Source organism: Podarcis muralis, chromosome 3 (assembly GCF_964188315.1).
Source record: "Podarcis muralis chromosome 3, rPodMur119.hap1.1, whole genome shotgun sequence".
NCBI lineage: Eukaryota > Metazoa > Chordata > Lepidosauria > Squamata > Lacertidae > Podarcis > Podarcis muralis.
The window spans coordinates 29,691,471-29,702,722 of record NC_135657.1 but is presented as its reverse complement, the minus strand read 5'-3'; the positions used below and the strand labels follow the sequence as shown (position 1 = coordinate 29,702,722).

The following is an 11,252-nucleotide window of genomic DNA, read 5'->3' as shown; positions in this document are numbered from 1 at the left end:
TCTCAGTTGAAGTATATTAAAAATCACAACAGAACTATGCCAATAGGGCAGGATGGATGCCTTAGCTCTACTAAGTATAGAAGCAGATGTGTTACATAAAATTAGTTCTGATCTGGGGACCTGATCAAAGACTTTGCAATTAGAAAAAAGTAGATTTTTTTCCAAATATAAATAAAGTGGAAGCATATAAAAATAAACATTATTTTCCATCTTGCTGCAGGTTTTGTTTCATTTTGGAAAATAAAATTTTATTTTATGGTTTATTATTGTTTATATTTTGAATTAGCTATATATGAGAGTACCAAAACCTCTCTTTTTTAATACTGTTTTTATTTATTTTCATGGTACAGAAGATAATTTGGGGCCTCTAAAGGTCTTAATTGTGTCCCAGTCGTGGATCAACCCAACTAGGCTGTTCTATCTAGTAACAAAACCAGACATCACAAATTAAACAAACAATTTATTTACAGTCTTCTTTTCTGTTGTTGTTTTTTTCAGTGCAGTATTTCTTGGCCAGATTACACAAAGCAACACATTTTGGCAAGGGGTTGCGGTTGGTGAAATACTTCACATTGTGAATGAGGGGAGGCAGGTGGGGGAGTTAGAGAAGGACAAAGAAGAAGACATGGTCTCTGTGGTTTCCTGGAGCCGGGAAGGCTCCTCTGCCAGCAAAGATGGGAAAGGTCTCCCCTGAGCTACTTCTGTGAGTTTCCTTCCTATTAGATCCTGAGGCTGAGCAGGACTGCCCTCTCCCCACAGCCCACTCACTGCTGTGGGCTGATGCCCTACATAGTTCGAGAAACCTCTGATCTTCCCACCTGCAGCAGAGGTTAGTACCCCAATCTGGCAGTTCAGAGGTAGTTTACCTCATAAAAAATAACATATTTCCTAGGGGTTATTGTACCCCACACCCACCTGCAGTTAGGGGGTGCTACTATTTCCCAAGCGGGGCGATCACTCGGCTTTTGGCGGCTTCCCAAACAGATAGCTGGTTCTCTGAGAGGCAGTCATGGGGAGTCCCGTAGGCAAAAAGAAGGCTCCAGGCGCCTTAGAGGTTCTCTGCCTTGGTCCAGGCCTGTGGGAGCCAAAGGCGGCTCAGGGTGAACTGCAGTCTCCGATCCGGCCGGGTGTTGCAGCTCGGGGCTGTGCCGTTGCAGGGCCTGCTCGGTGTCGGCCCCCACCTCAGTCCGTTCCGCATCGCTGCCGGGCTCCAGATCCAGGGATTCGGCCTCACTGCTTTCGCTCTCACCTTCTGAGCGGCTAGGGCTGCGCTCCACCTCTCCCTCGACGGTTGGCGCAGCGCCCCCTGCTGGCTTCTCTTCTGGCTCCTTCTCTTTGTCCTTCTGCGCCTGCGCCTCCTTGGAGTGCCTCCACTTCATGCGCCTGTTCTGGAACCAGACTTTCACCTGCAAGTAAGAGCAGAGACACACAGGGCATCAGATGGGGGACCTGAGGCTAGACTGCAATTCTCCCTCTCCCAAGGTCCAGGGCACCACTAACCTCCAGCCCATATTCTTGTACCCCTGGCCCAGAGATATAAAAATAAGGAATTCATGTTTTAAAAGAGTAAAACATTCTAGTCTTCATGGGCATAGGAAAATAAATAAATTTCAGGGTTCAATTCTGAACACGTGTGAAATATTGTGTGAGTTTTCCTTTATTTTTTATTAGAAGGTTTTATGAGCGTAGAGAAAATATTTTCTCCATCCACAACTTAGCTGTATTATAGTACCCCCTCTGTTCCCTACTCCAATAATTTTTGCCATCACAGGAATCATGGGCACTTGATCCCATTGTGCTGAGTAGATCTGGGAAAGAGCAGCCCACAAGCCCAAGCTTAAGCAGAAATGAGCAGATCTGAATTTAATAAGAAAACCACTTGTTTCCAATTTTTGAACAAAAATGAATTAGAGAAGGTAGGAAGTATGTTCAAAAGGGCAAAGACTTATTATTACTATGGCCTCTCTTATTTCGATCTTTTAAAATAATTACCTTAAATTAAAACAGTTATGTAAAAAAAAAATTGAAATAAAGGAAACAAACGACCGTAAATGCAGTTGTCATCTTGATTTTTCATCATAGGCTCTCATGAAAATTGAACATATTGTTTAAAATACAGCATAGAGAGGCTATAGCAAAACCTAGAATTGTTTTTCCATAGTGGGTGGGTAGCAGTGCCAATCCTACTGTTTACTCAGAAGTAAGCCCTAAAGATTTCAGTGGAACTGCTAGGCAATACACATACAATTGCAGTCCAAAGATGTTTACTCTTTACTTATTAATCTCCTCCCTAAACCCACTTGGGTATTCTGTTGAAATCGATGGGACCTGCATTCAAATGATAATATGTCTAGGATTCCTGTATTAATCTAGAAGAGGTGTTTTCCTGGCAACTAGCCACAAAATCCCCATTGAGGTTTTTCTTCTCTGCCATCGGAGTCCTTTGTAGTTCTCTCTTGGGGTTGAGTATATTGAATGGAAACACTTCAATTAAAAAGGAAAGGGGAAAGAAAGCCAGTCTGCTGGAACGAAGGAGCTTGCATGCAACTCAGATATACTCAGAGCAAACTCACTGGGATTAATGGGCCTAAGTGAGCTGATGTCAATGGATGTACTTGGAATAGATCTAAATGTTGAATAAACAACTCAATGTATATTATGTGGACGGCAGTTGCTATCTCTGCATTATCCAGGCAAATATCATTGAGGAAGTGATCTTTTGAAATCAATGTGTCTACTGTATAGCTTATTAGGCCTTCCACATTGTCACAATAGAACAGCACAGTCCCTTATTCCCCGCTCCCTCCAATCCCATGCCCCTCTCTCTCTTCTTTAGCTAAAAGTATTTTCATTACTGATATTTAGTTGTTTAGCAGGCTCTACAGTACAGTGCTCAGCTTTGCAAGCTCGCATAAGGGTTAGCATAAATTATTGCCAATTTTCTACTGGAGTCCCAGATTCACTGCTGCCAGACTAGATTGGGTGGCAAGGCAACAGCAGACCAGCTGCACTTTGAAATCAATGTTGCCGGCTTTGTGGCTGATCTCTGATATTCCATAGGCAAATGCTACTTGAACGGAAATATGTTAACACCGACGATTTGGGGCTGCACTTCTTCATGTATGTGTGTCTTTCCCAACTGACAGTAGGATTGTCCTTATAAAAACCAAGGGCACAGACCAAGACAAGCTCTATCAAACCCCACTGCTTTCAACCAGGAGAGATTTATGCTGCAATCCCATACACACTTTCCTGGGAGTGAGTCCCATTGGAGTGAATGGGGCTTCTGAGCCAATGTGCATATGATCACACTGGTAAACATATATGAACTCTCCCACTGAAATCAGTGGGGCTGGAGTGTGCATGATTTGGGTTGGATCATGTCCTAGATGTCTCCTTTATTTGTGCTTGTTCTCTTAGGTGCAAGAGGTTACATAATATTGATTTATTTATATTTAATTAATGTACTTATTTGGTAGATACAGATTTAGCAGCTATAGGTGACTGCCTTTCTCAAGTTCAGTGGTCACAATTATGCAGTTTTCAACATGGTGAAGTCTAATCCGGGCCCCACTGTATAGAAAGCCAAAACTCTGATGTTCGGTAGGACATGCACAGCACTGCAGCCATAGTGTATTCTTTATTATACCTATATGCCCCCTCATCCCACAAAATATAGTCATGAGCTTAATCCTAACCATGTCTACTCAGAAGTAAAGCCTATTGAATTCAATGGGGCTTACTCTCAGGTAACTGGGGTTGTAACCTAATTTATCCCTTTACTTTTGGTGCACCCTGAAGCATAAACCTATATATGTTTACTCAAAAGTTTTGATTGGTTGCTTCTGAAAATTAACTATAATTGGATTGGGACCAGTTTATGCACTGGTAACCTGATCCTTTTTAAAGGTAGGGTACAGCATATAATTATGTTAACATGAATGAAAATAGTACATGTGGTACAATGGTTAGTGTGTCCAGGTTTCAAATCTCCACTCAGCCCTTATATCACTGGGTGACCTTGGGCCTGTCGCTCGCTCTCAGCCTAACCTATCCCGCAGGGTTGTTGTGAGGATTAAATAAGAACTATGGGCCCTTGTACCCACAGGACCACCTCTCCTGGTATACACTGCGGAGGACCTTATGGTCCATAAATAACAACACATTGGAGGTCCGAAGCCTCAAGGAAGTTAGATTGGTTTCAACTAGGGCCAGGGCCTTTTCAGCACTGGTCCCGAAGTGGTGGAATGCTCTGTCACAAGAGACTAGGGCCCTGCGGGATTTGACATCTGTTCCGCCTGGCCTTTGGCTTAGACTTACTCTGACCCCTTATATGGGATTTGGTATACAAATTTTCCCTTGGCTTTTTTGCTGGCCCATGTAGGACCAGCATGGATAGCTGGCTCGAGTGAATATCTGATGTTTCCTCCCTTTATGGTCTTGATTTATGGGCTACTACTAAAATGAGGCTGCATTTTAAGCTGTATTTTAATTAACTGCTTGTTTGTTTGTTTGGTGTTGGCCGCCCTGAGCCCAGCCCTGGCCAGGGAGGGCGGGGTATAAATAAAAATTTATTATTTATTATTATTATTACTATGCAATCCACCTTCAACTCCTTAGAGAAAAAGCCGGGATGTAAAAGAAATGAATGAATAAATAAATAAACGTTCCTCAGCACACCTTAACATTCTGTGTGTATTCAGGAAGAAATATATTCCAATATATTTCCCTAGACTCCGAAAAACACACACCACAAACATATAGCCTTAGATGTTATTACACCACTCAGGTTCTATTTCCAAGGGGAAATAGTCTCTGTGTGCACGGGATATAATTCCTCCTATAGAATATTTTCCATTACAATGAAATAAGGGGTTGGAAAAGTACTTTGAAAAATCCCTTGAGGATATCCATGAGTCCTGCTGGACTGTTCCACGGCTCATTCCAGGGTGGGGAGAGGCTGGTCTCTCGAGGAGAAAGGTGTTTGGCTTGCAAGATTTTGCACCCACGAGCAGCATTCGTGTTTTTTCACCCCCACCAGAAACACCTCGACCTTGTCTAGCGGTCAGCAGCTTGCCTCCAAAGCAGCACTTCACAAGGCCGAAATATCACACGGCCTCCCCGCTTCTTTAGTTGCGTTTCCTACCAGGGCTGCACTTCACAGTCAAAGCCCCCAATCCTCATCTCCCTTCGCAGCCAATTTCGTCCTTCCTCGCTGGCTTTTCCCACTCGCAGCCAAAACAAACACTCCGGGTGTAACGGACATAAATCTTCGAGTGAACTTCTGGTCCCTTTCCCCCCTTTGCTCGCTTCAGCAAATCGACATGTATTTACTGCATTACTAAGCACCAAGCAATGTGAAGATACCTCATATTAACGCTGCAATACTTTACAAATTAAGCCCGAGGCGAGGGGGGTGGGGAGCGCAAGTATCTCAATGGCTCTCTTCTCTCCGCCTGCCCACGGTTGTCTAATCCCCGCCGTCCCAAACGCGCAGCCCGATCCTTTGCTGATTTCCCCACCAACAGTGCGGCTGGACCCAAAGGGGGCTAGCTCTCAAGATTGCAGTGGTGGGAGGGGGCGAAACCTCCGCTTTGGTTTACGCCGAAGCAAACGCAAACAAACTCGGCAAAGAAAGATGTAAGGCTTAGCGATTCAGAGGAACTTCTCTTGGAGTAAATATGCACAGGATCGAGCGCACGCTTCGCAGGGAAATCCTAAACATGCCCTGGATCGCAGCCTTAGTAGACGAGGTTCCCGTTTATTTCACTACGTGGGTTCTCTTATACCACAATCAAACAGTTTTTAAAGTGGCGTAAGACTCGTGTGTGTGCGTCACCCCTACTTCTCTGGAATTTGTAAAACATCATAAAGATGATGATGATGATGATGATGATGATGATGATTAAAGGCCTGCCCTCTTGAAATAAAGGGAAAATGTCCTCTCATCCAGACTTTTACTGATGCTACATTTCAGTGATTGTTAAGTTAACCCGATCCTAACCTTATGCCCGTTTTCTGTTTCCCTGGCGCGTCGAACCAGGGATCCGCGCCCCGCGCAAGCGCTTACCTGCGCATCCGTGAGTCCCAGCATGGCTGCCAGCTGCTTTCTGTCTGGCTTGGTGACGTACTTCTGGATTTCGAAGCGCTTCTCCAAGCCTTTCCTTTGGAGATTGGAGAAAACCGCTCGGGACCACGAGCGCTTCCGCTTGTAGGTCTGAGGCAGCGTGTCTTTGGTGAGCACCGCGTAAGGCCCTGCAGGGTGGAAGGAAGGCACCAAGGAAGGAGAGAGGGAGGAATGGAGAGAGAGAGAGAGAGAGAGAGAGAGAGAGAGAGAGAGAGAGAGAGAGAGAGAGAGAGAGAGGGAGGTTGAATGAGGCTCCGAAGAAGCAAAGGGAGAAGCGCGTTCATTGAGGCGCACTGGTAGCCCAACACCTTCAGGATTCGGGCACTAATAAAAAAAACATGGGTCTCTTAGGGAATATCCTAGCAATAGATGTCACCTTTTTTGCAAAAGAACACTTAACGGGTACTCTCGATTTATATCAAAGCACTCACTCCACCCTCCCACCCCACTTTATGAGTTTACCCCACACATGAGTTCGACCTTTATTTTACTTTTAGGCACCGTTAGTGTTGGAGATCAGATCTATTGAAGCTCGTGCCCCCATATATCCCTTCCCATTCCCTGATTCTTCCTGAAGGTGAGCTACCTGTAAACTCGTGACTTTTCAAACAGCACCTACTTCTCTTTGCAGTGTAAGCAGCCCGTGGATCCCATGGAAACTTTTTTTCCAAGTATAGCCTTTTAGGATTGCTTTTAGGCAAGGCCGAGGGGGGCCAAATTCTCGCAAGCACCCCCTCTCAATCCTCTCTCTCTTACCACACCGTTCCTAAACACACGGTAAGGAGCTGGGCACTCACAGCCCGCCGCCGCCGCCACCGAAAACTTGCAATGGCGCCTCTACCGCGATCCTAAAGAACGCGCGCTTGGACGGCGCGGTTGTTAGGATCTGGCGCCTAATCCAGCCTTCTGCAGGTTTGCTTGGCCGTAAGTCCCATTGTCTCCCACGGCCCTTACTCCCAAGTAAACCGCGCGCGTTCCTGGGAATGCGATCGCCGGAGAGCAGAGCGAAAGGATGGCTTGGGGCAGAAGGGGGTCGCCCCGTGCGCGCTGGATGCGGGTTTAAAAGAAGGGTGCGTCTGTACCTGGAAAAGTGTCTTGAAACTGGTGCTGAACGGAATTCCTTGGGGTTGTGTTTAAAGGCCCCAGGACCGCGGAGGTCTCGTTAATGGGCTCTAGAGACGCGAAGAACTGGCCGGCCGGAGGCTGTAAGGCGGGGAGATGAACCCCAGATGGGCGGCTGGTGGTTAATAAGGAAGTCAAATCTGCGGGCACAGGAACAAGGAGAGCTCGGTTACAGAAGAAGGCAAGGAGAGAGAAAAGGCGCACGTTCCCTGAAGCCCCTTTCAGCCAGGTTAAGGCAGTTTAGACTCTGGGCAGAATTAGGTCTTATGGAGAGGCCCTTCTTCGGGATCCCCCGCCCGGTCGTGCCTTTTGCTTCCCTCACTCGGAAATCCTGCTGTTCTTGGGGAGCCTCCTGCTCATTTGCTGAGAGGGGGGCTCCACTTCCAACCCCCTCCCCAAAGTCCTACCCTGCTGGGAGCGCGGCTTACCCTTGTCTAGGCAGACGGGAAGAATGGTGGGCTTTTGCACGACGTTGTTGGACAGTGGCGAGGCTGCTAATTATACCCAGAAGGGGCACCGTTCCGTTCAATGGTTTTACTCCCGAGTAAATGTGTGCGGAGGAGCCTTGAAGCTGCCTCTTCCACTCACACCCAACCACGGTATTACAGATATTTAATTTTATTTTTGACTTGGAAGCGAGCCCTCCCCCCCCCCCGTCCGGTTGAAAGCAATGGGACTATCCTCCCGGGTAAACCTTCTTAGGTTCAGGATGCGGGTGGCGGGTTGTTGTGGTTTTGCTTAGGATGGGTTGCGATCCCCAACTTTTTTCCTGCGGGGGTACTCCGGACTGAAGTCGAGAAGTAACCCAGAGAACTAACCCTGTGTTACCAGGGCAGGTTTGATGGCAATAAATGGGAACATTAACTTTCCCCAATTAAGCTCTTTGGCTCGGGGTGGTTTGAGCGATCCTCCTATTCCGCAAGGTCCAGGGCAGAAGGTGTTGGGAGAAAGAGCAAGAAAGAAGCAAATGGGATTGGCGGATCAGAGCAGAATCTCCAAACCAACATTATTGGGGTATAGAGGCGCTTTACCGTGAAAACACACGCCTTTCTCTCAGCGCCCCTGTTAAAAAGCTGCGTTCACTCTCTGTAATTATTAGTTTCACTAACACGTCTGGATTGAGCTCCCGCTCGTGATCCGGCACACTTTTAACCCGACACTCTTGGATTTATGTCCGAAGGGAATGGCGAACGCATTGACTTGGCAGAGAAGTTCCGTTGGGGTCAAGGGATTTTTATTTTGTAGCCAAGCGTGTAGAGGAATATTTGGGGCCCACTGAGTTTTGATCCAAGCGATTTGCCTTAGCAATGGAGTGGATCTGGCTCGGTTCCGAGAGAGAATAATAACAATAACAACAGCAACAACAACAATAATGACTGGGGGGGGGAGTGGCTCTCAAAAATCCCACTGGAGGGGAAGAGGTCTGTCTGTGAGTCACCCTCGGAATCCAAGCGTTGACGACCTATTTACCAAATGGAGAAGTGAAACCACCTTGGGTACAGCTCCTACTTGTTCGCATCAATGGGAATATTTAGCCCTGACTGCCATGGGGTATTATTTTCATCCAGTGCCCCAGGCCTCCATGCTAGAGTTGGCAGTCTTTGGGGTGGATATGCCCCCAAGGTCATTTTCTCTCTCGCCCAGACCCCACTACCCCAAAGATCAATCCCAAAATTGAGGTTGTTTGGGGATGGGACAAGAGAAATACGTCGATGATTTAGTCGCACTGGTTTCAAAAGAAAGTGAGCTTAAGCATGCTTTCACTGCAATGTCGAAATCCAAGAAACTTACTTCCAAGTAAATACGTGCCGGAATGGGGAGGCTGGCGGCCTCTGTTTGTTGTTGCTGCTGCTGCTGCTTTCTGAAACTTTTAGGCAAGCCGATTGCTCAACTGTGCGCTCCGTTGAGCAACAAGCAGCACAAATATGAAGGCGCTGGGTTCCTTCCCCACCCGAAGAGCACGTCGATTACGCGATGAAACTTACGTTTCACCCAGCGCAAATACTCGGGGTTGCACCTACCTACCCACGAACTGGTGAAGGCCGCCAGAATACCCTTTCTCCTGAGAACATTAGAAGCGCCCAAGCGGATCAGACCAAAGGGCAACCCAGCCCACCCACATGAAGGGCAGGGGCAAAATAACGCTCGCCTTCCTGGCTAGGGTACCCACCACAGCCCTTCTCCAGGGGCCCTGAAATGCCAGGAGCTGAACCAGGCTGCATAGCTGTCAACTTTCCCCCTTTTTAAAGGGAAATTCCCTTATTCCGAATAGGATTCCTCGCAAGAAAAGGGAAAAGTTGACAGCTGTGCCGGGCTGTCATTCTTCTAAGGCACGAATCTTTTAAATTATGGACATGGCTATCATTTAATATTTCCATACATATAATTCCAGGAATCAAACTCCTAAATCGGAGGGGCTTGCCTATCTCACTGCCTCCCTCTTTAATAATCCATAGAGTCATGCATTTTTATACAGATACAGACACACGCACGAGATCGATACAGCTATGAGCACGATCGACGGCGAAATTGCGCTCAACGTCCATTGGAATGAATGAGGGTTCCCTGTCAATCCGCACAAACCCCCTTTCCTGCTTCAGAAGCAGGACTCCTTAAATTCACCAATGGGGTGGGGATGGGGAAGAGGGTGGGGATTTAAAAAATAAAACAAAATAAACCCTCGGCTTTCTCTCTACCTCTCAGCGTGTTGCTTTCGTTGAGTTTCGGGTCAAACTCGGCGGATAAAATGCGGTCAATCCCAAACTTCAAGTCTTTGCTGGAGGGCGCGGGCGCCGAGCCGGGGTGAGTCTGGTGGCTGGGGCCCCTGCCTCCTCCGGGAGAGCGGTGCTGCTGCTGCTGCTGCTGCTGCGGGTGAGGGTGGTGGAAAGCAGCGGAGAGAGGCGACAGGCGGGCGGGGAAGGCGACGGCCCCGTCGGGGGCCACCAGGGGCGTGGGCCGGAGCGGGGAGGCCGCGGCGTGGAACTGCGAGTGGGCATGCACGGCCCCCAGGTGCGCGGCCAGCGCGGGCGCTCCGGGCAGCCCGTCCACCGACGACGCCTCCCCGGCGGCGCTGGCGGCGGCGGCGGCGTGCAGAATGTCCGCGATGCAGAAGGAAGGTTTCTTGAGACCCGACGGATCCAGCGGGAAGCAGCCGGGCCCCGACGGGGCGCAGTAAGCCGCCGACCACAGGCTGAAGTTGGAGGCGTAAAAGGGCGCCAGGCCGGCCGTGTACATCCTGCCGGGGCCCAGGGAGAGCCCTCCACGCCCGGCTCCGGCTGCTGTTGCTGCTGCCGCTGGAGGAAAAGTTCCGCGGCCGTCGAAGGAAGATCGTCAGCGCCCACTGAGTGCCTCTCGGCCTGCGCGCATCGCTGGGGGAGCCGAGCGGGGACAGGCAGCGCTGTGCGAGGCGAGCCGGCGGGGAAAGACAGGCGCGTCAAACCAAATAACAACAACTAGGCGCGGGGGAGAAACTCCCCTCTCGAGGAGGAGGAGGAGGAGGGGAACGCGGAGACGAGGCAAAGGAGCCGCCCGCCCACCTCGCTCCGCCAAGCAGCGCCTCCCCCCGAACCCAGGTTTTTTTTCTTTTCTGTTTTCCCTCCTTCGAACGCGGCGTCAAAAGAGCAAATACTTCTCCTGGCACAGCGGATTGGGCGGCCGGCGACCAATCGGAGGAGCGGAGGTGTAGCCGAGGGAGGACGAAGGGGCGGGGCGGCAGCGAGCCACGCCTCCTGCGCGCCAAGGAGGAGGAAGAGTCAGGGGTGCCCGACGCTGCTTCTGCCTGCGCCAAGGAGAAGGGGGAAGATTCTGGCTCGAAAGCCTGTAATGGCCCTTCTTGGCTGCGCCCTGTCAAAGGACGAGGCGCAAAGAGGTCCGACGCAGGGCTGCCCTGCCTTTCTTCCCGTTTCCTGGAGGCGGTGAACAATCCGGAGTCAATTCGCATTCCTCCCAACGCCGCTTTCAAAGAGGAAGAGGGAGCGAGGAGGCCTCGTTAGCGGGGGGTGGG

The 11,252-nt window shown here is 49.3% G+C and overlaps 1 protein-coding gene across 2 annotated transcripts; it reads right to left on the bottom strand.

The window, feature by feature from the left end:
- Nucleotides 1-445: 445 nt before the first annotated feature.
- HLX (H2.0 like homeobox) lies at nucleotides 446-10,845 on the bottom strand. Of its 2 annotated transcripts, XM_028724591.2 has the most exons (4): nucleotides 9,946-10,843; nucleotides 7,210-7,389; nucleotides 6,071-6,255; nucleotides 446-1,406 (listed from the first exon to the last, which is right to left on the bottom strand). In XM_028724591.2, the coding sequence occupies exons 1-4, from the start codon at nucleotides 10,481-10,483 to the stop codon at nucleotides 1,008-1,010; spliced, it is 1,302 nt and encodes a 433-aa protein (XP_028580424.2). In that variant the 5' UTR covers nucleotides 10,484-10,843; the 3' UTR covers nucleotides 446-1,007. The 2 variants fall into 2 exon arrangements, with proteins under 2 accessions (XP_028580424.2, XP_028580425.2); XM_028724592.2 differs by lacking the exon at nucleotides 7,210-7,389 and having other exon boundaries at nucleotides 9,946-10,845.
- Nucleotides 10,846-11,252: the final 407 nt, after the last annotated feature.

Coding starts and splice junctions, on each gene's coding strand:
- HLX (XM_028724591.2), bottom strand. CDS start 10,483: ATGTACACGGCCGGCCTGGCGCCCTTTTACGCCTCCAACTTCAGCCTG. Junction 6,256..7,209: donor GTTTCAAGACACTTTTCCAG/GTACAGACGCAC, acceptor TCCACCCTGCAG/GGCCTTACGCGGTGCTCACC. Junction 1,407..6,070: donor TGGGACTCACGGATGCGCAG/GTAAGCGCTTGC, acceptor TCTTACTTGCAG/GTGAAAGTCTGGTTCCAGAA.